General features: G+C 47.8%; 6 protein-coding genes across 6 annotated transcripts; 2 read left to right on the forward strand and 4 right to left on the reverse strand.

Annotated features, from left to right (window-relative positions):
• Window positions 1-4,620: 4,620 nt before the first annotated feature.
• On the reverse strand, window positions 4,621-6,339 carry PGRI_073290 (MDR family MFS transporter; the record flags this gene model as incomplete). Its single annotated transcript, XM_040795043.1, has 3 exons — window positions 4,621-4,934; window positions 4,992-6,135; window positions 6,214-6,339. The coding sequence occupies 3 exons, from the start codon at window positions 6,337-6,339 to the stop codon at window positions 4,621-4,623; spliced, it is 1,584 nt and encodes a 527-aa protein (XP_040652720.1).
• A 2,054-nt stretch (window positions 6,340-8,393) lies between these two features.
• On the forward strand, window positions 8,394-9,467 carry PGRI_073300 (uncharacterized protein; the record flags this gene model as incomplete). Its single annotated transcript, XM_040795044.1, has 2 exons — window positions 8,394-8,934; window positions 9,001-9,467. The coding sequence occupies 2 exons, from the start codon at window positions 8,394-8,396 to the stop codon at window positions 9,465-9,467; spliced, it is 1,008 nt and encodes a 335-aa protein (XP_040652721.1).
• A 3,006-nt stretch (window positions 9,468-12,473) lies between these two features.
• On the reverse strand, window positions 12,474-16,093 carry PGRI_073310 (plasma-membrane proton-efflux P-type ATPase; the record flags this gene model as incomplete). Its single annotated transcript, XM_040795045.1, has 4 exons — window positions 12,474-12,529; window positions 12,590-14,702; window positions 14,759-14,989; window positions 15,068-16,093. 4 exons carry the CDS (start codon window positions 16,091-16,093, stop codon window positions 12,474-12,476), a joined length of 3,426 nt encoding a protein of 1,141 aa, XP_040652722.1.
• A 1,516-nt stretch (window positions 16,094-17,609) lies between these two features.
• On the forward strand, window positions 17,610-19,652 carry PGRI_073320 (uncharacterized protein; the record flags this gene model as incomplete). The annotated part of the gene is made up of 10 exons (XM_040795046.1): window positions 17,610-17,640; window positions 17,845-17,948; window positions 17,999-18,257; window positions 18,310-18,340; window positions 18,390-18,471; window positions 18,531-18,568; window positions 18,619-18,713; window positions 18,770-19,170; window positions 19,245-19,386; window positions 19,453-19,652. 10 exons carry the CDS (start codon window positions 17,610-17,612, stop codon window positions 19,650-19,652), a joined length of 1,383 nt encoding a protein of 460 aa, XP_040652723.1.
• Window positions 19,653-20,206: 554 nt separating this feature from the next.
• PGRI_073330 (origin of replication complex subunit 5 family protein) lies at window positions 20,207-21,939 on the reverse strand (the record flags this gene model as incomplete). Its single annotated transcript, XM_040795047.1, has 3 exons — window positions 20,207-21,328; window positions 21,395-21,772; window positions 21,922-21,939. 3 exons carry the CDS (start codon window positions 21,937-21,939, stop codon window positions 20,207-20,209), a joined length of 1,518 nt encoding a protein of 505 aa, XP_040652724.1.
• A 1,052-nt stretch (window positions 21,940-22,991) lies between these two features.
• PGRI_073340 (uncharacterized protein) lies at window positions 22,992-25,831 on the reverse strand (the record flags this gene model as incomplete). Its single annotated transcript, XM_040795048.1, has 3 exons — window positions 22,992-24,103; window positions 24,162-25,372; window positions 25,434-25,831. The coding sequence occupies 3 exons, from the start codon at window positions 25,829-25,831 to the stop codon at window positions 22,992-22,994; spliced, it is 2,721 nt and encodes a 906-aa protein (XP_040652725.1).

Below are 25,831 nucleotides of genomic sequence, written 5' to 3' on the forward strand. Positions count from 1 at the left end.
CGGCTTCATCTGATATAGCCATCGAATCTTGCCATGAGACAGACATAGAGTCCTCATTAGATAGATATAAATCTATCGCCTGGTTCTGTCGCTCGGAGAGGTACGAACATATCTGCACAATAGAGACAAGTCGAATATCACCCAGTGCTGCCCTATCCGCCTGATTGTTTATCTTTGCATCATGCTCAAGAACATCTAAAACTGATATATAAACATTCATGAGTGAGGAATGACAGCTGATACATAGATGACGGATGACGTTGTTGAATGGATTGGGTTCCATAGACGATGGCATAGCTCCGGCATTCGGATGTAGATCTCGGAGAATTTCTAGCATAAAATGCGAGGCCGAGAACAGGTAGTAAAGGATACCACCAGGTGTTTTCATATCATGTTCCTGTGTGGGTCGGGCATTTGGGCATCGTGTCGACTCAAATGAACTTATGCCAGTGGAGCCGTGGGACAGTCACGAGGCAACCGAATCAAAAGCAGTAGCATCTATGAGCGGTTTACTACTGATGCAAGCTTGTTCTTGTCCGGATTGAACTGAGGATCGTGAGGGACTCGCCAGCTCTTCGGCTAAGCGACACAATCTCGAAAGACGAATGCTGAGTTGGGAAAGTTGTCCAATGATCACGTCGGGATCAGTTCTGCTGCTGCTAGCTTCACTGACACTGCCTCGTGCATCAGTATGTTGGGACTCGTCACGATCAGGCGATGCCTGCACTGGAACGGGACCAGCCCATCCAGGGTCCGGGTCATCGGCCGTATCCTTCGGTGAGAGCTGCCAGTCCATGAGAAGGCCCGGGATACCGGATATACATGAAGGCTTGATAGAACCTATGGTCGATTGACCGCCAGGAGATGCGGGTGGAGGTAAGGCTAACGGTTGAAGTGGAGTTGATGGTGGATCACAATCTGTGTCGATAGGCGTGTACACGCTCGGTCGGCCCTTGGGAAGGGAGAAGCTATAGATGCATTGTACATGTTTTCGCTGGCAGCGTATGCATGCACCTGTGTTTTCGATACTGGTACGTGCACATCGTAGCTTCTGACTATGACAGCGGTCGCACGAGTGACGCATCGGTGTCTCCACCGCCATTTGGCGCGGCATTATTTAATTGAAGGAAAAGACAGGTCAAAGTCTCTAATAGCAGAGAACGGACCCCTTCTAGGTTGAGGTTTTGCGCAATCCGTTATTGAATGTGTGAGATTTTTATTCCGCGGGGCAATGCGAGGGGTTGCGGGATAGCAAAGACTTAACGTTCACATGAATATCGTTACCAATCACGCTTGGGGCTAAGAAAAAAAGAAAAAGTCAGAGGATGATCGACAAGTAGATAAGTTTTATAAAATATATTTCCATGCTTCAAAAATATGTCAACTAAAATAGAAACCATATTGGACTTCCCTTGAAAGATCGAATAATACAATGCTCAATGCTTGAACAGCTTTCAAATAACCATCACCACCTTATTCCTCAAATAATGAGGGTACATACCCGGGAAATAATAGCTGGACCTCTGCAAAGCCCATAAAGTCCAAAATCCCAACCCAACCCATTAATGGGTTAGGTTTTGGGCCTATTGAGACCCCTCGGGGGCCTCGCCGGTATACCCCTAGACGATAGGGCGTACTTCGCGCTATAGCTATATAGCAAGCTGCCATCTTATACATAAGACCCTATTCTTATTTCCTACCTTTAATCTTGTTTTTGCTACTACTATATCTTTAATATATGGTTCTAACTTACGTATGAATATTCCCCTCGAAGCTCCACTGACTCTAGAACTTTGTCAAGGCAATAGATGCAATGGTCTTGAACAACTTCCCAGATAGCAGCTTGATAGTATAGGGTAGGATGATTGAGGCTAAACACCTTGCTGCAAAGGCTACATTTCAAGATGTCCCAATTGCACTTGATACAATTTATTTAGTGTCTATGTGTCCTTTTCTTGTGCTTAGATTATTACTCTTCCCTTTTGTGGACATCATGAAGCACGATTAATCAGGAAATGAGCGGCTTGATCGTAATTTCGCTCCTGAAATCGTGCTTGGATGATTGCCTCTTACCGTCGAAACGGCGTTTGTGTCTAACCGGATCTAATGGGAAATTATCTGGGACTTCCTGTCTCGTCATGATAAAGGGCAAAGTCGTTATTATATAAGATTCCATATCCTCCGCTGCTCTAGATTCCCCTTCCAAATTCAGCTCGACTAAATATCTCTCCGGGACTTTTTGCTGAAACAAAACCTGAGCAAAATCTTCGTAGGTTATCAAGTCCTTCCGTCTTCAACGAGGCAATCCCCCACAAATGTGGTACTAGGCAAAGTATAAAATGAGAATCCTTCATATTCTCGATTCTTTCAAATTGCGGCTCACAATCAAAAGTGAGTAATTCGGGATGGGCTTTATCTTCACAATAGACTGCCCAAACTGACTCGTAATGACATAAAAGCCTGCCTCGACGAATATGCCAGCAGAGGTCAGAGTTTGGGCAGACGGTTTCCAGAAAAGGAAAAATGGAGTTCAAGGTCGGCATCGAAAAGGCTAGCATAGTCAGCAATCAACATCTAATATCTTAGAACGGATCAACAAAACCGACCATCTGGGCGATAGGAGACTTTCAGCATAATTAACTCTAACAATTCCTCCTCTTTATTTAGAGATTGCCAGAGTGCGTTGTCAACAGAAGAAGTGTGTTTAGAGTCGATACCGGCAACCGAAGCTTTACTGTTGAAATGTATGAGATGGGAACGAAGATCTCGCGAGGCGGCTCTGAAAGTATGTTAGTGACGATACAAATGAAGAAGTCTCCTTTCTTACCGATCGAGGATATGCCAAAGGACACGTTCGCGTTCACCCTCTGATATACGGCTTAAAGGTCGAGGTCTCCCGCCATTTACCCGAAAAGGTTGCTTCATAGAGAAAGTGTACGATTCTGAGAAGTCATATAGAACCGTATCGTAGAAATCATCGGGGAGTCGAAAGTGGTAATCGCGAATGTCGCCATGGGTTATTCCAATTCGATGTAAAGCATCCAGGCGACGAAGTCGGTCTTTTAGTAAAGAATGATACCACTCTTGCTCGAATGGGCTTAGAAGAATCACTCCAGGAGTGGTACAAAACCTTTCAGAGAGAGTTCTTAGGATAGTTAAGAAGCTTTCAGAATAGGAATTGACAACTTCACTAAGAACACGTCGAGAACACAAGTCCGGTTTTATTGCCTCTACCACAACCGCTCGTTCATTATAATACCCAGAAGAAAATCGAGATTTTGGTATATCGGTGATCACTCCATGGAATTGCGGGAAATAGATTCTTTCACGCGCGGGACAGCATAGGTCAATATGGCTGTATGCCCGAGCCTCCCGATAGAATCTATCGAACTCGTACACAGCATCATTTATCGTTTCGGGAGTCAGTGGTAGTCCGACACGATGAAGCTGTATCTTAGCATCTTGCTTAGAATAGCAAGGAAACTAGTATATGATTAATCGGAGCACGCGTATAATGATTGTCTCCACTTACGACTTTGGCGATATATTTTCTGTGTCCCCTGATGCGAAGCCAAAACACCTGTATAGTGTTCGCATCCGAGGGTCTTTGTTTGTCGGCCTTGGCTCCTAGTATCCAATTGTCGTCTTCAGGATAGAAAGGTCGGAATATTTGGCCCTCATGTTCACTTGTTTTCAGTATGTCTGGACGACTGCCAGAGAAAAATAGGTTCATCCAAGTATCTCCTTCCTCCATGATAGGCGATCTGGAGATAGGATGTAGAGAAGATCCTGCACTCACTTTGAAGCTGGTTGTAGAAATAATTAAGACGAGAATATGTTGAAGTCGATTGTAAAGCCGCCTCCCGAAATTATTGTCATGTGAGATAGTCTAACTAGTTATTTATGTTATCCTTGTATCATGTTGGGCACGCATTCTTAACTGTCAGCCGGAATTACCCTTTACCCGTACACTCTTTTAGTCATTCACTTCTTGATTATAAGAACTACACACCAAACATCAGCCAGCACATGCTTTGCAGCTGTAAAGAGCGGTCAGCCTTTCACGTACAGACCTCATGCATTAGACCTGGGCTTCATGCATAAGATTGAGTCAACGATCATCTGTTGATCATTGAAGGTTACCTGATATCGAAATAAGAGCTGGCTGAAAGGTGGACTTGATGTAACAACAATAGCCATGCTACAATTGATCGGCAGCCTGGTAGAGGTGTTCTATGCGCATGGCTGTCTGAGATATATACATAACTAGAGGGCCTCAATGGTTATTATGTAACCAATGGCCAACAGATGATTAGTGTAGGTTGATTCAATCTTATGCATGAAGGCATTCATCAGGCGGAATTGGCGGCGATATAAACAAATCCCGGACCAAGGATTCGCCTTTATCCTTGAGTGGTGTATTGAGGCTATCGGATCTCGAGAATAAAGTGCAAGGGGCCGTTTCCGGCACGCTAGCGTTATTGTTGAAGATTATTTTTGAGGCCGGGTGTTGATAGATCAACATTTGTTTTGTACAAGACCATTTTAGTGGTGTCAAATTTGAGTAGATAAGCTAAAAACGCGTTGATTTATATAGTTTAGGCTATCTGTTCGTCCTATTCAAGCCATCGCCACAATATCCTCCTTTCCGTTGCTGTGGATCTTCTTCCAGGGAAGAATCAAGCTCAGTACGAAAGCAGTTCCAAACATTGCAATAGAAACCGCGAATGCAGCCTTGATACCTTGCATATACGCAAGTATGATACCGGGGATTTCTTCCGCAGGGAAGATGGTTCGAAGTTCAGTGGAACCTGTAGCGTAAACAGCCAGCGGATCGACTCCTGGGGCAGTCAAGGGCAAAGTTGCGATAAGCCTGTTGACGAAAGCAGATTGGGCCGCTGAGATACTGAAAGCACCCCCAAGTGTTTGAAAGACTGCGCCCATGTTAGCTTTGCATATAACTAGACGTGGCAATAGAAGGAATATCTTACAATAAACGATTGCGGTGACAGTGGAGATATCTTCAGCATCGACCTTCGCGTGAACAATATTGAGACAGTTCTGATATGGAAATGCAATGGCTGCTCCCGCAAGAATTTGATAACCGATCCACTTCGCGGTCGAAGTATGGATATCCATTGTGTAGAAAAGGCCGCTCGCGACTGTCGCAACGGCCGCTCCTAGAGCCATTCCTGGCGTCGGACGACCAGTGATAGTGACGATGATGCCGCCGGCGAGAACAAAAATCCCGATAGCAATCACCATGGGTAGATTGTCCACACCGGACTGAATGGGATCGGCTCCTTTAACACTCTGGAAGTATTGAGGGAGGTAGTAAAGAAGTAAAAAGAACGAGCCAGCGAAGAAGAACTGGTAAAGGGATGCGGCCCAGATAGCCCGCTCCTTCAATAGTCTCGGCACCAGCATCGCATATTCACCCTGGTAATATTCCCAGGCAACCATAGTCAAGGCAATTACGACAAAGCCAACAAGCAGCCCTATCACTTCGCTGCTTCTCCAAGCGTATGTTGTACCTGCGTACTGCAGCGCAAGGATGAAGCAAATAATGCATGCCATCGCAAGGACGATGCCCACTGGATCGATCTGTAGGAACTTCTCTTTCCAGGTAGCCTTTTGGACCTTGACGGCACTTGGAAGATGGAAAAAGAACAAGATGATGCCGGCGACCACACCACCGATTGGAAGGTTGATATAGAAACACCAGCGCCAGGTCACTTTGTCCGAAAACACACCGCCGAGAAGTGGTCCAGCGACGGCGGCGACAGCATAAGTGATCCCAATTAATCCCATGAGAGTCGGTCGCTTTCTAGGCTCAGCGCAGAAGGCAATAATGGTAGTTCCGCCGGTCGCGATTCCAGCGCCGCCGACGCCGGATATGGCCCGGCCAACAATTAGAGCGTTGGAGTTCGGTGCAACACCACATATGAGACTGCCGAGTTCAAATAGGAAGAGTGTCACGAGGAAGGTCGATTTCAAAGGGAAGAATTTGTATGCTTTGCCCCAGGAGGATTGGAAACCACCGAGACACATGAAGTATGCTGATCCATACCAAGAGACCTCTGAAAGCCCGTGGAATTCATCTGTGATTTTTGGAATGGCGGTTCCAACGATGGTCTATCAAATGTTAGAAGCTAGTAAGTAGAGATGAGAGATTGTAAGAGTACTCGCCTGGTCCAGAGCGATTAGGAAGACTGCCATCATGACCGACCCAACAAGGAGCCACAGGGTCAACCCCATGGGATATTCATCTTTAGTAGAAACCTCATTAGAGATGATGGGTTCACTGTCATCTTTCTCGTTTCTACTTAATTCCGACATTGTGTCTGCAAGAAAACGAATGTCCTCTGTGAATGTTGTGAAAGCACGCTGGTGAGGCTTTAGCACTTGTGAGGGAGCCTCCTCTTATATCCAAGAAACCAAAACCAGCACCTGACGACATGATACAAATGACCTACATGGTATTCTGATGAGGTTAGGGCTTCGGGACAACATTAAGCAGTTCTTCGGTGTATTATTCAGCTTTGGTCGATGCTGATTGGCTGTAGGGTAGTTAGTTATGCCGATTCAGCAAAAAGATCCCTGCAACCCCAATGCACAACGACATCACACTGGCTAAACCGGCCAATTATTTTACCGCGTGGCACCAATTCGTAAGGCGACCCTGATGGCCTCGCAAAATTCTCGGGAAGGTTATTTATAACAAGCGTGTATCGCATTGCAGTGCCGAGCGCCTACCGAGTCTTTTAAGGTTCACCAGTTGAACCCTTAAAATTGTGATATCGACCTTGATTCCCTCGGGAATTTTTCGGGAATGCATTTTTAGCAAGCGTGTAATCATAAGCAGAAGCTTCCGCCGTTTATATGGCTTGTATACTTCGGTAACGAGATTGGGCTTAGTTAATCTAAAAGTCACCGTGGATCTTCCCCCGGACTTCCACGGTTGTTTTGAGATGATATTACCCCGTACTGCGATAGGCCGAGCTCCCAACCCTCGGAGTTTATCCTTTAATTTGTTTGTCTCGCGCGATCTCTCGATGAAGACAGTACAAAGAACCTATTGTTTTATTAAGTTTTAGGGACGTACCTTTTCCGCCTATCGCGCTGGGGATTGCCAAGAGTTCCTTTCGAGAATCCTCCACCGTACGCGCATATATATGGAGGAAAAGTGTCCCATGGACGCTCCTTCCAGTCCAAAACCCTGCCAACCAGTCAGTGTGGATTCTAAGGTGATCCTCTAGCGAGGCAGATCGAAAACTGCTTCGATAATGCGTACTTCGTGAGGTCTATATTCGAAGATCTAAAGGGTCTATTTATAGGTAAGTTATTCCTGCTAGTCGCTATTTAACTTTTCTAATATACTATAAACTCTATTTTAGCCCTGAAACCAGGATTTTATATAATATTGTAAAGCAGTATTAAATTACCTTTTATATCGCAGCTGAAGGGGAATTCTCTGGGTCGTAGCATTTGTGAGATACAATCATTTTCATATGGAGTAGCTAAAATCGCCCACTATGCTCAGCCTCATTTCAGTGATGCAGCCCATTTGTCGCAGCAAAGAATGAGTTTAGGCAGTTATAAAAGGATCAAGGTTATTACCCCGAGGTCTCATGTTGGCTATCCACTTGGGTATGTGTTAACTCTATATAGAGAAGGCGTCAAGGGTCATAACAAACTTTAACCCACAGCCCGTGTTCACGATTAAAGCGGGGATAGGTAGACGAACGAGTAGACCTAGGGTTCAAACACTTTTTCGGGTTTCAGTTTTTATCCTAGGCAACCACCTTTATCGTTGGAAGGAAGCAGGCCGAAGTGGCCCTCATCTGACGATAGTGGATCTGCACAGGGTAATCGTCATACGCCAATGAGGAAATTTACTTTTCTTGTAGGAGAAGGCAGGTACTTCTAGGGCTGAAAGGCCACGTGAATATATACAAGTTTCAAATTTGAATTGAGTTTTTTTCCCCCGGGAAAATTTCCGAAAATTTCCAGGCAACTTAATTCCTTAATTCCCCGTATATTCATGAAATAAAGTAAGCAGTAAGCAGTAAGTATAGTATTCTAGTAAGGAGTTATTCTGTTGCCTAAATATGAGAATATGACCCTGAATAGTAAAATATCCACTTCTTAAGCTTTTTACTACTATGTTCATATAAAGCTTGGCTTTTTCAAATGTTTCCATTGGCATATTATTTTAGTAAGACAAAGACAGAATCAAGGTGTAACTGAATGGGGCTGAGTCCTTGTCTTCCTTCCTCTTTTATGCTCCTTTCTGACAACACTCCATTCTGAACACAGCATTGCTTCATTCCTTACTTTATTAAACATCTCCCTCTTTTGTCACTTCCTCTTTGCAAATACATTCGCTTGTCATGATCCATACACGACACCCTCACCCGACTCCTCTGGGCACAAAGGACCTAGGTCCAATTTCCATCTTGGCCCCATTTTCAGCCTTGATCATCTCCATCATCTTGACGATATGCTTTCTCATTCGCTTCTACATCCTCGAAGGATTCCTCATCCGTCGTCTCTATGGCCCCATCTACACGCGGATGAGCGAGCTGAATCGTCGAGGCTTCATTAACCACCACATCGCTGGAGTCACCAAAGTTATCATTTTGATCGTTGCCGCATACCCCTTTATCAGTGTCGCTTTCTTCAGAGGGCCATCATTCAGCACGCCCTATGTCCATGGCTCAGTGGTGACACTTGGGGACATCCTGGTGATTGTAGCCCAAATGCTGATCGGTATATACATTTTCGAGTTGATCTACCGTGTGAAGTTGTCACCCGTCGCTGTGATGCATCACGTCGGAACAATCATCATTGGCCAAGTGGCTATCGCGATCACTCTGCCACCGTTACGCGAACCCGATGCCTACCTCGAGTTCGTTCTCTGCTTAGTCTGGGGTAAGAATGGAACTCTGATCTAGCGACGAAAGGAAATGCAAAAGTACTAATAAAATTGCGGTCTAGGTGCATTCGACGTTGTCTTCGAGCTGTTCCCCCATGTTGCCATAGTCCTCTATCGGATCTTCCCCGACCGTCACCGATTCCTTGGCAATGTTTTCCTCTTCTCGTGTTGCTCGACCGCATTGGGCACAGTCGCCGAGACCATTGTGATGATGTGGCTATTTTCAACCTCGTGGGACCGGTGGCGGCTTGCCTTCAAGATCGTCACCCCGATCCTGCATGCGGCGTTCTCTGCGGCACAAATCCATGGAAGTATTGTCTTCTGGCGGATGTACTGCCGACAGAAGCGCTTTCAGGCAGAGGACGATGTCGAAGCGAGAGAACCAAATACTAAGCATGAGGGTGAGGACTCAGTACATCGTCAATCCGAAAGTCAGGGTGGGCGGAGTGTGGAGTGGGAGGGCGATCTTGGCTTGATCACTATAAAATCGGAGGTCCCCCTTGTTGATGCCGTTGAGAGATCACGTTAGTCCATTTATATATTTGGATTATCTAGGACGGTGTATAATATACGAATACTTCTTTCACTCTTTTCCGAAGCAATACTACATCGAATTTTCGCCTTTTTTTGCTAAATTATCCCCTTTTCGCTTAAGCTTATGTTTTAACACACCCCTACGCCTGTAGCTTGTATAAAGATCCAAGTAACTTACCCTCTGACAGACTTGGTAAACCAATCTACAAAGATGAGACTCATCTTCCTCGCCGGACTTGTTTTCCTCCTCTTTGGGCCCCTGGCCTTTCTTCTGCTGCACAGAAGGCACCAAATACTAGATCACAGTATAGCGTTATTAGTGTCTGTTGGCCATGGGAGTTTTGTTCTTCGGCTGTCCATTGGTTAGTATCTATCAACACACTGTCTGGTCACTTAGCGTAGATTTACTGTACCAAGGTTTGTTGGCTGCATTTCTAGCAGGTTCTTTGGGCGAATATATGCCCTAATGATGGGATGTGAGAAGATGAAATCCTGCGTGAATATAAAGCAGATTACGCTTCTGCCCTGTATCGTATAATAATAAGATGATTTTCTTTTTAGCTACATTAGAATAGTCTTTATATACGGTCTTACAATGTCATCTCGGTGGTCTTCTCGGCTATTTCCTTTGGATGCCTTGTCAGTTTTATAGATCAATTGCCAAAAATGCTTAATTTAAGAAATGGATTCATGGGATTATAACCTTTGATTGACACTGTCATATAACCCCAACCCTGACGTTGACGGAAGGCTACATGGCATTCTAAGACATGTGCAGCCAAGACCAAACAGCCACTGATAAAATGCCACGCAATGTGAGGTACACCTCACAGTTCTATATGGTGGCCCACCAACCGTGCCAATGTCCTAGAACTGGACCCGGAGCTCATCCCAAGCCCAGCGGGCGGACGATTGGGTCCCGCCACTACAGTTTGTCGGTCCTAGGGCCGACCCCCGCCTCCCTCGCCAGAACTATGACTCTGGCGTCTAAGAAAACGTCAACAAGGCCCTTAGGGGCAAGGACAAAGAGTCAGGTAGTAGGCAAGGGTGCGGTGTCGTGGCTGGGGTAGTCGGAGTGGTTCTGTTATACATACGATGCCTTCTACCACCTCAGCCATAGCACCAGCAAGAGGAGGAAAATAGGAGAAAGGGTAACGTTGCTATTACTTTATGTTTCACCCTCCTACCCCGGAACTGACCGGAATGGTGGATCCGCTAATCCTTTTCCTCGTGTATGCCGGAACACCCTACTGCTTAGTACACATAGATGTAGTATGGTTTTGGTCTTGGTCTTGTGTCGGGTTTGGGTTATATGCGAGGAAAGGGTTAGCGGATCTATTATCTGGGTCGGTTCCAGAGTAGGTGATTGAAATAAAAACCAACAGCAATGTGATCCTTTCTTCTTTTTTCCTCCTCTTACTAGTGCCATGGCCGAGGTGGTGGAAGGCATCGGCTATATAACACTACCCCGACCACCTCAGCCACGGCACCACATCCTTTTCACTTTAAACGAGGTAAAACCTTCAATAGATCGAAGGATTTATGAGAATAATCTGAAGCTGTTCTGATACCGTCGAGTCCTATCAATTGAACCATTGAGTCTGATAGATTGATGACGTATTCCAACCAATCAAAATGAAATCATCTTTAGAGTTAATCCCCGCCTTTCACCATGACTGGTGGGTTGTTCTTTGATAGCTGACCTTATTTCGACCTCATCTCTACGATAGTGCGATATATTCCATTCTAGTCTGAAAACTATGCGAAATATCAAAGAGAACATGAGATTTCTTTCCATTGGCTTTGGAGTGAATTAACTTTTTGGGCTGTTCCTTCCTCTTTGAACAAGACTTCCTGTCAAAAGCATTCTGTAAAAGACAGAAAACAATCAAATCAAATAAAAGAATGATGCAGGGCAGGTACACTATTCAGTTAGTCCTAGTTTCTTTATACTTTCCATTCAGATCTTCTGTTTGGAGTGCTTGTGCCTTTCTATCACCCAGCTTCTGCAGGTGAGACAATTCTAGCACGTTCATGGAACGTACGTAGTTAGCTCGCTACATCAAATCCTGGTTTAATCCACGCCTTATAGAGCAATGATTGGTTTCATGGTAGACCCTTTAGTGGCCAGGCTGGAAGAACCTTCTGAAAGTTAGGGCTTGGAGATACCCCCGGCTGCGGGTCCATCCATGGGTGTTGACATGGATATTCAAGTGAACAAGATCAGCAAGATCCCGTAGGCAATCTACATGCATACATATAGTAATCTTGAAAGGTCAGATATATCTAAATAAGTGAATTCGTGTTGACTTGCTTAACTCAACGTACCAATTTCCTCCCCACGTACTGCGAAAACCATATTGTTAAATATTCACTTCCATGCTCCACATGAACTCTTAGGAGTTCTATGTTTGCAAAGGTACTCCTGGGTAAATACTTCCTTCAAGTTACTATATCCGAATGCATGCTCGTCGTTGCCTAGTGTCAATGTTCTGTGACGAGAATTCCAATTCTCGAGTCGATGTCAGCCAAATAAGGGAATAGGCACGCTCATTTAACGCAGCTGCGCTGCCTACCAAGGCTGCGGCGACTGCTCAATTGTGCAGAATGTGCAACTTGCTGCAGAATAATTGTCGGATAGTACTGTGCAGGCTTCGAGGCATTGTGGTGGCTGCCACAATCACAAGTCCAAAACTGTTACTATGTCAAAAGCCCAGCAGAGAGCATACAATAGAGGAAAGGAATCATAATAATCAGTGATAAAATTAGGCAGGATCTGTTAGTCACAGTACAACGTCCGATAAGAATAGAACGAGGACCTCAAGCCCACGGGTGAAGTCACCTCTGTTGAAAAACACCTGCACTTCTTCATCTCCTTTCCTTTCAATTTCCTCCTCAATGTCATAAAATCATGAAAATGCATCCATTAGAACCATGGTCACATTCATCATCATCGTTCCATCGTCATTCATTGCAGTGAACGGGGGTTCCCGAGCAACCCCTAGCTGCACTTTTCATGCTTCTCATGGAGCTTGGTCAGTCGCTGCATGTTGAGACCTAATATCGGTTAGTTTCTCGTGCCAAAGATGCAAGAAAATTCAAGCCTCGCTAACTTACCGATGTCTTCCCAGGAGCGCTCTCTATCCCCCTTACGCGGACCTTTTCCGTGCATCAGGTTGTCGAAACGTTGGGAATTATGCATCACAAGGTAAGCCAGTGCGTTCACACATGACACTCCGAAGGAAAGAACCCACACACGGACGACAGTTGGCCAGGATGTGGCTTGACCAAAGGCACCATATGCGGCCATCAGGGTTGCAGTCAGATTGACAGCAAACACCGCAGCGACGAGGTAAAGCGATGGGCGATTAGCCCAGGAAAATCCGTTATCAGTACCAGCTCCACTGACGCGGGTTATCAGAATTAACCAGCTCTGGGTCAGAGCAATCTCAAGGAACAGGACCTCATCTCGCGAACCCCAGCCTTCGATAACACCACCGTTCTTGCCTTGCAACAGCATAGTGCCCAGGGTCACCCATGTGCCGGCTGCCAGAATGAACCCCAAGACAATTGATTCTCCCCAGAGTCTGGGCTGGTTCCATTTGACAGGAGACTGAGAATAAGATGCATTGTCATAAGCAATGGCCAAGGTCGCAACGTCGGCAAAGATGGCAAGGAGGACAATAAGGCGGAGGTCAAGGGTCTCATTCTTGATCACCATCCAGAGCCCTAAGAAGAGTTCCAGGTGAATGGACAAAGCAATTCGGAACGCAACATATGAGTACACACGGTGGAAGATTTGGCGAGCGATCTTGATGGCCTCGATAATGGTGGACAAGCCAGGTTCCAAGAAGACAATATCAGCAGCAGAGCGGGCCGCATCGGATGCGCCCTCGACTGCAATACCCGTGTCTGCCTTCTTCAGAGAAGGAGCATCGTTCACACCGTCGCCAGTCATTGCCACCAGATAGCCGCGTCGCTGAAGGATCTCTACCACACTGTACTTGTGCTGTGGGTACACTTCTGCGAACCCGTCAGCGGCCTCGACAAAGTCATTCACCTCCGAGCCAGACATAGAGCCGGCGCCGGTGAGACCAAGTCGTTCAGCGTTGTAGATATTCGTTCCAAGTCCGAGTCTACGCGCCGTCTCGCGCGCAATGGCAACCGCATCTCCGGTGAGCATCTTGACAGATAGTCCCAGCTCTTGGGCCTCGGCCACTGTCTTAGCAGTGTCGTGGCGTGGGGGGTCCAAGCATGGCATGATTCCCAGAATCTCCCAGGGGCGGCCTTGGCGCTTGCGGGCAACACCCAGTGCACGGAATCCTCGGCTAGCAAACTCATTGACCTTTTCCTCGTACTCGGCGAAAAACTGGTCACACAGTGTCGTGTCCTTCTCCACTGTTCTCAGGATCGTCATGGGAGCACCCTTCACACAGATGATCTTCTCACCATCCAGAGCTTGCACATATGCAGTCACCTTCTTTGACACTGGATCAAACGGAGTGAACTCGAGAGTCTTGTACAGGGGAATTTGAGATTTGGCCCACGGGTACTTGCGGAGATCCTTCAGGAATGCCTTGTCGATGGGATCAATTCCGCCCTTCTTTCGAATGGCCGCGAGACAGGCAACCAGCATAAGCTGTTCGGCATCCATTCCAGGAGCAAGATATGGCTCTCCCAATGTCAGTCTGTTACGTGTCAGTGTTCCAGTCTTGTCCGAACAGAGGATCTCCACTCCAGCCAACGACTCAATTGCCGAGAGCCTTTTCACGATGGCCTGACGCTTTGCTAGGTAAGCTGCACCAACGGCCATTGTTGTCGTGACAACCACGGGAAGGCCGACTGGGACCCCGACGACGGTGATCGCAAGCGTGAACTCGAGTATCTGGACAATTGGGTTTGAACGATAATAACTGCTGACCCACACAACTAAGAGGGTGAAAAACACCAGCAACAGCAGAACATCGGCCATGTCGCGCAAGACGCGGGTAAAGTGGCCAGTGGTATTGCCAGCCTTGTTAACCAGGACGGCTGTATTTCCGACGGCGGTACGATCACCAATGGCAGTCACAACTATGAACCCAGTCCCACGTTTGACAGCCGAAGAAGAAAACAGAAAATCCCCTTTATGCTTATCCACGGCGAGAGATTCTCCCGTAATTCCAGACTGATCAACCTGAATATTGGCTTTGTCACCTATGAGTCTGCCATCTGCCGGAATGATTGTGCCCTAAAGCGAATGTTAGGCTCAATGTCTTTTCTCTTCTCGGATCATTATGAACTCACGTCTTCCACGTAAACGATGTCGCCAACAACGACCTCTTCAGCACCTATCTCCACGGTGGAACCGTTACGAACGACCTTAGTCATCAGGGCAAGACTTTTCTTGAGGTGGTCGATAATGTTGCCAGCCTGGTACTCCTGGACAAATCCGACCACGGCATTCAATACGAGCAGACCGCAGATTATTCCGAAATCAATCCAATCTGCCAAGCCGGCGGCTAGCAAGATGGTAACCTGGAATTGGGAAATTTTTGTCAGCAAATGCTTTTTCCAATTAGACCATAATGTCCAATGACGGATGGTGTTGCTTACCTCCATAACCCACTGGACAGGGCCATGGAATAACAAGATGAAATTGATAATATGGTTCCGTTTCTGTTCCTTCAGACGATTCCAGCCATACTTCTTGCGCCGAACCGCCACCTCTGCGTCGCTGAGGCCCTCCTCGGCCTTAGTTTCCAGCATCTCAGGAGGGATTGCGCAAACCTCCCCACTCTGAATAGTGACTGCGTCCATGTCAGGCTCGTCTCCATCTTCGGCATGAAGATCATCAAGCAGGTCATCCAGAGACTGTTCGCCTTCTCCCTGGGAAGAGGTAGGGGGCTTCGACGTCTCGGGGAGGGAAAGGTCGTCATTTTCCTGAACCCCAGCGACGTAATCTTTGCTCTCGCTGATGGTGGAATCATGCGTTTCGAATTCGGAAGCCACATTGGAATCGATTTGAGGATGATCATCAGGTGGTGTCAGCTTGCGCCTGGAACGACCGCGTCGATCTTCCTGGGCCTTGGCACCAGCAAGCAGGCTGGAACGAAACAGTCTAAGTTGATCTTTCTTCTCGGCTACCAGGCTGTCGCGCTGTTCGCCTTCTTCCTCACCGGAAGAGTCATCGAGGCTGCTGAGGCTTTCACGAAACATCCGATATGCCTCCCTATCTTTCTCGTCCAGCGAACTATTGTGCTCGGTATGACTGTCGCCATGTTGTTCCTTGTTAGGAATAGCGGCCTTGTCAGAGTGAACATCAGGTTTGCCAAGCTCTTTGGACAGGGAAGATTGCTCTCCGCCGAAACCCAAGTCCGAAGTACCCAACGGGCCAGTCGAGGACTTTGCAATGAATTGTCCCAGGCCACTGGTCTGGATTGGAGGCAGCTCGGAATGGCCTCGTCGCTTAAAGGGACTAAAAGATCGGTAGTGTTGCTGGACACGTTCCTGGTAACGGCCCCGTTGCTCACTTCCAGGCGGCGGAAGAGTAGCGGAAGATGAAAGTTCGTCTTCAGCGTTGTCTTTAGTTGCGGGTTTGTCAGGTGGATGACTTCTGAGCGGCGCGTTTCGTGGGTCCATTATGTCAGACTTGGGTCTGGCCATGATGGCGACTAGACCGCTGAGAAAAACTGAAAGAAGTTAGCAAACTGTCAAACAATCGGGCAGCGGGCACATTTTCAATTCACATGCTCATACAGATGGTGGGAGATGATACATCATTGATATGATACAACAAAACCGGATTCAAAACAGATGCGACGACACAGTGGGAGTATGCAGCCCTTCAAAAAAACATGCCAGGCTCTCAACAGATGGAACAAACACAAGCCGGACTTACCTGAAAGAGATAATTTGTGCTTTGGCTTAAAGCGATGTGATGGGTGAGTTGATGGGGAAAGGAAGATATCGCGATGGGTGGAGGAGGAGAAAGAGAAGCAAGCGCCGAGATCGAGGAATTTATCTCGAAGGAGCGACCCTCGACGCCAGGTGCCAGCAGACACCAACCTTGGAACTAGGCGCCAGCAACTATGGACAACACGTGCTTCATTACAGACGCCTGCCTGCTCTTCGTTCGATATACACTGTCCTTTATCTTCCGATAGAGAACGGGGCCATTACTGTCGACAATGAGCTCTTTCGTTCTTCTATGGAGATTAACCGGACCCACGGCAATGTGACTCGCGATACCGTCCAAACACATAAGTAGAAATAGTATACCAACCTATCGAAGCCTAGAGATGCATTTCCAGGCTACGATTCAGCAATTATTTTGCGGTCGCGCAGCCTAGCATCGCGGCCTAGGGCCAAACAAGTGGCAGCCAACATACACCGGTCAGGTGAACCATGGAATGGCGCGTTATATAAGCTTATCGCAGCCTTGGATCACGCATGGATGGATTGGGCAAACTTGGAAGGCTCATGTCACATTGAATAGAGCTCCAGCCATCAGATTACGGCGCGACAAAGGTCGCGAATATTGCCGTTGCATGTCACATTGCCGGGGCCTAGATAAACTTCAGTAAGGGTTTACGACTGCGTTGATACTGGGTCACCAAATTGGTATATTGACTATTGATTTCCAAATATCCAGTGTGGTAAGCGCGATTCAGAAAGTTGACTCGCATGTTTGATATCGAATGGGACATATAAATCATAACATGGAGCGAGTCTGGAGTTCATTGAGTTGATATGTGTAGGGTACGCTGGAAACAAAAGAAAAACAAAAACAAAAGGATGTTCGCGCATCGTGTCATCCTCTTAGGGCAGTTATCAAAAGTTTGGCCTGAGGCATAAATCTGACATTTGATATTACATAATCTCACGTCACTCCCGAACTTTCAGATTCAATGCGCGGGTGATAACCTTCTCCGTGTGTAAATCAAAAGATCTTCTGAATCTGATATTAAATAGACCTATTTTTTGTGTTTACATTCATCTGTGTTGAGGTCAAATCCACTATGATTGTTTGTTTGTGCTAGACACTCGAAAGTGGAAGTCTCATGACCATTTCGATGACTTGAACATAGCTGGACTTCCCTCTTTGTGCATTCTCCCTGATCTTTACCTCTTGCAACCTCGCGTGTCATCTACAGTTATGGCTCGTGAAATCCCAGGGTTCTATTATGGTAAGTCGCGTTGTGATGCGTTCCTTCCCTTTTGCCCGGGTATGCGAGGGCAGTACGTAAAGGCGCGTTCTGCTATATGCCAGTCACACAAATAGGCTGAATAGTACTGTCTAGACCATGGTCTACTGTTATATGTTTGCCATGATCAACTACCTGCTACAAAACATGAACTTTTTTTTGTCTCATACTGACCAAATATTACAGACGAGGAGAAGAAGAAGTACTTCAAGATTCAAGCCAACCATGTCGCACCTCCAAGTGCACAATATACACAGCAATCTGTGAAGCGAAAGCGGTCTGAGCTGAAGGTCAGTGCAAGAGACCCGAGTGTATCATTACATTCGCTAATCAATCGCAGACACGTGAAAACAAGTCACGATTCAGACAACGTGAGAGTAAAGAGACGATCAGAAAGGCCGCATCGTTGAGGCGGCCTTTGGTTAATGTCCACAGAGAGATAGGAACCCTTGTATCCTCCAGTGCCAGACAAGAGCAGCAGGCTCGCATTCAGGCCAGCCAACTGCACCGTGGAGAACTTCATCGTTTTGAGCCATGGCCCAATTCGTACAGTATCCGACATGTCTTGCGCAACCCACGTTCTGGGACATTGATTGCCGGTGAGTTTCATTGGCTTTTAGTATCCCGATACGTGGCTAACATGCAGACAAGGCTCGGCTCGCGGATATGAATCATCTGTATCGTAAGTTGACGTCGCAGTCAAGTGTCAATTCTTACTAACCAGAAAATAGGGTCTGCTTTCCTGACATTGACGGGTCACAGTGGAGATATGATTACACCATGGAACGGGTTCTATTCAGAGAGCCATACTGGGTGAGCACATTCGTCCCAGCACCTCCTTCCACTGAAGGCATATTTAACACCTCTTCTAGTTAGGCTCGATGTCTTTGAGCTCGTCAGGATACCTCCTGTACGTCTCCAGAAAAGGACATCCAGTAAACTTACAGCTAACGGCTGCAGTGCAACAATGAACGAAGGACCGCAAGGTGACTGCTTCCTTTCGGCTCATCTCCTCCCGGAGCCTGACGAAGGCGGCAACTATGTCTGGCCAACCTGTATGATTCCATATTTACCTCCATTCCTGGGAATTGTGCTTACTAAGTCTTCTCAGTCTCTCATCCAATTCGGATCAGGCCCCACTACCCAATGTCCTTTTGGTGCTCCGCGGCCCAGCCTACAGCATCAAGCGCTCACTTTGCCATAGGAACTTCCGAAGGGCTGCACACCCTAGAGGGTACCACTAGCCACTGGAGTCTATCAAAGAAGCCATTCAAAGGCAATACGGTCTCCACGAGCAACAGAAGACGCTCGGAGCACAACCAGAACAAAACTAGCGTGCATGCCGTGGAATGGATGTCGCCAGACGTGATAGCGGCGGGACAGAAAAACTCCAACATTTTCCTCCACGACCTGCGTAGTGGTGGTAGTGCCACTCGTCTCCAACACAACGATGCCGTAATGGAAATGAAGAAGATGGATGAGAATCGGCTCGTAGCGGCAGGACCCAGTTCGGTATGTCGCATCTGCTCTTCCTTCTTTCTCTCCTACGTGACACGACGTTGGGTGTTAGCTGACATTCATATCAGCTTCGAATGTACGACCTCCGCTTCGCGCCAGAGGCGCCAAAACGTCATGGCTCCTCGAAGGCCTACCTCAATTTTCACGAATTCTCCTCAATCCCGCTCCCAACCTTCGACCTGAGCACTGAACTCGGTCTGTTGGCTAGTCGTATGTTTCCTTTGAACATCAGAATACCCCAGATTTGATGCATCGCTAACATACACCTTGCTTTAGCCTCCCAGGACTGCAAAATCCAGCTCTTCTCGCTTCAAACCGGACTACAGGTCTCCTCGCCTCTCACGGGGCATCAATATTCCTCACCACCTAGCTGTGTGCGATTCGAGTATGGGAATGATACCCCGGAGTGGCGGGGGCCGCATGGACCGAGCTTATTGGTCGGCACGGATGATGTAGTTGAACAGTGGACCTGGTAGGAGGGAATTCTGGCGCAGGTTATTTATTTCGTCGTTCCAGCTTCTCTGGCATGGGGATCTTCTCTGGTATGGGGGAATTTGTGCATGGTCTTCGGTGTTTCTCGGGGATTTTCTCTTGAACTATTTTTCTATTATGTGCTGGCGTTCGAACACAGCTAGTTATGTGGATCTATGCTGTATGGTTATTATGTCCTTCATGCAAGCGTCTACTTCACTGTGGTAGGTAAGGGATTGTTAGCGACGTCGAAATCTCTATGGTATCTCGCAACTCCGCCTCCTATGCACACAGTAGGAATTGGCTAGTCAAGGGGGTAAGTTCGATAATCGTGGACCTTGTAACAACGCACAAGGCCACAATCTACAAGTGATTCAAGCATTTGAGTGATGTAGGTGATGGCCAAGTAAAATAATAACAAGGGTATAATTGACCTAACACGTAAAACCAGTATGCAATGGAATTCCAACAATCCAGGAACTCCCGTTGGTAAATGCAAGAACATTCGCCAGTACAAGGACCAAAACCCGCTCCGACATTACTCCCAAGGAAAAGTGAATTAGTCCAGACCACCAGCCAACCACTCACCAACCTCGACACCAATACCCTTAGCCAGTTCACCGACCCAGTCACCAGAGACATTGACACACCATTTATCTCCCGCATCAGCAGTGGTATTCCCACTGCTAGTCGCCATAGCGTTATGGCTAGCAGCGGGGACGACAAGCCGCAGGCGTCGCAGCGTTGCCAGTTCGGCGTAGATACGGTCTGCGACGGCAGCAACTCGAAGTGGGGTTGCTGGGGGGTTCGGGTCAATCGCATGGTAGATAGCCAGGAGACGTTCTAAGGGGAAGGAGCGAGCAGTGAGGATGGTAGATGGGCCGGCGATGCCTGCGCCACCTCCGACTGCCGACGTGGTAGCCGACGAGGTCGCGAAGGCGGAGGAAAGGGTTGATTTCGTGATGCGGGTTTTAGTTCGCTTTCCTTTCTTGGGTGTCGAAGGGTCATCGTTTGCGGCTTGTCTCTCTTCTGCTTGTGCTTGGGAGAGGACTTTCAAACGCCGGCGATGATGAGCACGCTTGTTCCGGGCTGAAAGAGATGATGAGGAGAATTTGGAGAAGAAGATTGTGTCCAGCCGTTGAGGCGTGTGCGAGGCCAGATATGCGGACGTGAGGATCAGGGTCGAGAAATATGGTAGAGAAGGGAGAGCTGAAGGCATAGAGGATTTTGCCAGCGGAGTGCGTTTCGCGCCGGCAGGAGTCTCATCCGGGACAATGCGATGCACCAGCGCAGACTCGCCCTGGTGTCGGAAGATAGCTCTGTTTTTGACAAGCAGCCGCGAGAAATCCCACTCATTGTTTTCGCCTGGGGGCGTCTCGCCATTTACTACAGGCGCAACAAATCGAGGCCACAATCTCTCACATATGGACCGGAAGTCCGGTATGGAACCTGCTGTTGGTCCGACCAATGAATCGTAGACTGTAGATACAAAGTACGGGTAGACCCGCGAGGAGGTTTCGTCGGGCAACCCATCAACGACCGGCGCATTCGAACTGAGAATAATGTGGATGGCCTCCTTACGGGTATAAGGAGGGAAACTGACGTGCGGAACCGCGGCATTTTGGAGGAACAATGGCCGAGGAGTTGAGCTGAGGACCAGAACAACACACAGAGATGGAATCTACAAATCATCCAGTTAGTCAAAGCATTCTACACCCAACAAAACTCATCGAAAGCCAGAACTCACGATCTCGCCTAGCCGTGCAAGCGCTGACAGCAGGGTATGCGGCGCTTCTCTTTGCCTATCAATCTCGTCCAGCACCAGCACGAATTTGCCTTGGTGCTCAATGGGCCTTGCTGCCAGGCACTCCTCAAGCAAGACTGCAAGGCCACTAACGTGCTCGCATCTTCCCTTGCCGGATTTCTCCCATTCTTCTTTCTGGGCTATTGCCTCTAGTGTATTCCATAGAATTTTCGTTAGGAGATGCCGTCCCGTAATACATTCCGAGCTCCTGACAATGGCGTGTGGGACTTCGAGCGTAGCGAGGACGGCTCGGAGAATAGTTGATTTGCAGGTTGCAGAGATACCATGGACGACCAATGTTGGAGGACTAGGAACGTGAGGCTATTCAAATAGCGTTCGAGGTCAGCCGCTTTCTCCAAGGATGGCTTGCGAATGTAAGGAAGTTGGCATAGTAAACTCACGGTTAAAAGACTAGCTAACTGCCGTATTTGAACATCTCGACAAGGCCATTGTGGGCTCAATGAGCTGACCACCTCTTTAGGTAGCATGAGAGGCCCAGTAAGTTTGTTTCGAACCTCGTATACTGAATTGCCAAAAGCGAGTTGCGGCACCTTGGTGAGTCCGAAAGGCTCCCTTTGTAACTCACGTGATCACGCGTCGCGCTGCCAATTTGGCTACAAAGCTAAAAGAAATTACAAACCAAAGAAAATCTAGGTATCTACGAGGTTCGGTTGAATAGAGAAAATTGTATGAAAACTTAATTCAGCTTTCCATTGCTAAAATACATGCGAAAAGTGTGTGTAGGATCATGCGTGATGAAGATCTGGCCCAGAGACCAAATTGGCACTCATCAATCTTGAGTAGCAAGCTGACCAGGAAATAACCAAGGTCATCAAGGGATAAAGACTCCAGAGCCATTGTATCCACGCTAGGTTCAGCTTGCAACAAATGAACCAATGTAAAAAAAAAAACGGGGCACAGCACAAAAAGCAGTTCGAAAAAAGCAAGGCGCAAAAGTACAACGATGAATGGGTAAAAATAAATGTTGAAAATCACAATGTGGAAGGGGAAAAAAGAAAATCAAAGGCAAAACAAGGAAATAGAAAAAAAAAAAAAAAGATCCCAAACTGGGAGACCAGTCCTCAAAGCACAGCAATAGAATACCAGATAGTTCAAGGAACAATCCAAAACTATCGCCAGATAACCCCCAAGGCCTAGAGATGGAAGGCATTGGGGAGAGGGGTAACCGCCAGGGGGAAAGGGGGAAACAAGAAATACATGTTGGGAAACAAAGGAAGCAGGAGAACATAGTTCGAAGTCTGCATCATGCACGGGTCGCTTCATGAAAGGTATGCAATATGCAACATGGGCCAAATGCAATGATCATGGCACATTGCTTCAAAGGTGTATGCAGTAAAACGCAATGGTAAATCATGGGATAAATGATCATGGCATGTGCAATTGATGTAGGCCCAGTTCGATGACAGTGTAAAAGGCAACCATAAAATCGTAAAAAAAAAGAAAGTTTCGTCGCATCGTCTCACTATGAGTACACTGGGGTTGTGAAAGACAAGGACTGATGTGGGTGTCCCAAACCCAATCAGAAGTAGTTCTGGATTTGCTGTGATCCAAGCTTCACGGACATCTGGGAGGTAGAAGCGGTGTAAACAGACGAGGTATCACTTTGTCCCGAAGGAGTGTTGGAGACAGAGCTCTGCGAGGATTGAGGCAGATAAGTCTGGGTGCTGTATCCGCTGGATGAGCTCGAAGACTGTGTACCAGGCTGATGGTATGTGAACCCCTTCTGCAGCAAGGTCTTGGGGATCTGTGCACTGCTGGTCATATCATTGGGGGTGACCTGGCCGCTAGTAGTAGCGCTACTACCGTTGCTACGGTTGTTGGTATCCGCAGCCATGATCTTGCCAGCAATACGACGACCATGGGGAGTCTGGCGGATAGACGGAAGAATTGGGCGAACAGCCTCCACAATACGGTTGCGAGTCTCGAGATCACAGAAGTCCATGGCAGTCTGAACAACATAGTTCGCGAATGAATCACGGAGCATCTTTTCAAGCTCATTTCCCATGAGGAACTCGTCAATCATCTCACGCTTCATGTAGTTGTCGGCGGTCCGGAGGCACTTCTCGATCACGTTGGAACTGAACTTTTGCTTGGACAGCTGAGGGATATTGCCTCCAAAGGTAGCACACAGTGGGTTGGTGAAGCTAGGCTCCGCAAGGTCCAGAATGTATTGCACAACATAATTTCCGAACGGATCCTGGACCAAAGCAAACGAGTGCGAAGTAATCTGCGAAATCAGGCGAGCCTTCTGATGACCCGAAGCGTGATCGATGCAACGTTGGAGGACACAACATCCATGGCGATGTGTACCAACGACTACACAATTACCCCCAACGGCCTCATAAATGAACTCGGCATCCTCGGGTGTGAGGCGGTTGAGACATTTCTGGATAACGTGGTTGCCGTTCAAATCCTGTACCAGCTCAACGACGTGATATTGCAACGCATTGATTACTGTTTGGGTCTGCTGGGGGGTCGAGATGAATTCGATCATCTTCTGGAGTGCACGCGTTCCATGCTGATTCAGGGCAATCTTAACCAAGTCAGACGCAGCATTGTCGATCAAAACAGTCCGTTGTTCGTCGTTGGAGAATTCTAGCAATTTCTGGCAAAGATAATTTCCGAATGGATCTGTTGAGGGAGAAATGTTAGTAAGGGTTAAAAAGCAGGTGTTAGATATGTTTCATACCGGTCATGAGTTCAATAACATGCATGTAAGTCTCACTGAAAATCAGCTGCACATGATCCGGGTTACGCTCTTCCAACTTGCGCTGCAGGTACCGACAACCATGCTGGTCCTTGCACAGACTGTACAATTCACCCTTGTAATGCTCCAGGGGGTAGTTGCCAAAACGAGTGAGCTGGGTAGCATCATTCTCCTGGCGACGCTGAGCCATGTTACCTCGAGCTGCAGACTCATTAAAGCGGAACCCAGGGCCATAGCCGGGATAGGCATTGTTGAAGGTGGAACCTCCGCCGAAGTGTTGCAAGTGACCGTTGATTGGGGTTGCTTGGCCGACATAGGGCTGGATTCCATAATTGAAGGCAGGAACCGCAGGGACTTGGAATGGTAATCCCATTGGAACAACCGCACTAGAAACATGGTTGGCAGGTGCAGGCGAACTGAGCTGGGGCCCAAAGGGTGGAGCACTCGCGTGCAGAGTCGATTGAGTGCCATAGAACTCGGTCTCATCGAAGTCGGTCTTAGCCTGGTTATTCACACCATTCTGGGAAATGCGTCCCATGCTTGTATTGTGATGGTGCATGTGCTCATTGTGGGTGTTGGGAGGAGTAATAGTGGTACCCGCTCCATTTCCCTTGATAGTAGGCAGATCATTAGTTGAGTATGATGACTGCAGAGCAGTGGGCCGGCTCGAGGGAACTGGGGTAGCTGTCTCATCATGGCGGTCTTCATGGAAGGAGATCTGGCTTCCCATAGAACGACGGGCGCTGTGGCGCGAGGTCTGAACAGAGTTGCCGTGATCCTCATTGTTCTGGCTTCCCACCTGGTCCAAGCGCCCAAAGTTGTGAATGTTCTGCGGCATGCTCTGGTGAGACGATCGGTGACGATTATGGTTGGAATAATTATCGGAGCCCGGCGCACGAGGGTTGGCGAGATCATGGGCGTCAGGATTTGCCGACAACACGTTTGAGTCACCACGACGGGACAGAGTTGGGAATTTGTCATCAGGCTCGGTCAACTTGATATAACTCTTGATGTCAGGAGTCGAGAGGCGTTCTAGCTCCCTCAGGTGGCTGTGGGGCTTGTCCTCGTCACTAGGGAAAAGATACTTGGGGACGTTGAAGCTGTCAAGGCGTGATCCATTCAAGCCGGAGATACTAGACCGATGAGACTGGCCATTCGGATTGCCGGAGGGCAGCGAGTATCGATGAGCAGCACTAAAGAAAATTAGCAAGGCCCTCGGTACCACAGCTCAAAACGAAGAATGTTTCAACTCACGATGGGCCTGATCTGAATGGGGAAGTAGGATCAGCAAGGAAGTCGTCCTTCTCGGAGTTTCGGCGGGAACCAGGGACAGAGTGTCCAGCAAATCGATCAATCGAGGGCTGGACGGGCTGGGAAGTAGCCTGGGGCGAAGTCAAGTTCGAAGGGGCAAAAGCGTTAAAGAAGCCGGGCGAAGAGGTAACACTCGAGGTGGAAAAACGAGCAGGGCGGCTAAAGGCATTCGACACAGTAGTATCTCGATACTCAGGCGGGGTGGTTGGCTCGCTGACTGGGCCAGAGATGCCAGCCTGAGCCAAGTCCCGAGCGAGCTGGTCCATTTCCAGCTTCTCGCGAGCGTGTTGAAGATCTAGCATTTTCATGTCTTCTTCAAACCGGCGTTTCTGTTCACGCAT

This window comes from Penicillium griseofulvum (assembly GCF_001561935.1).
Source record: "Penicillium griseofulvum strain PG3 chromosome Unknown contig_6, whole genome shotgun sequence".
Classification (NCBI taxonomy): domain Eukaryota; kingdom Fungi; phylum Ascomycota; class Eurotiomycetes; order Eurotiales; family Aspergillaceae; genus Penicillium; species Penicillium griseofulvum.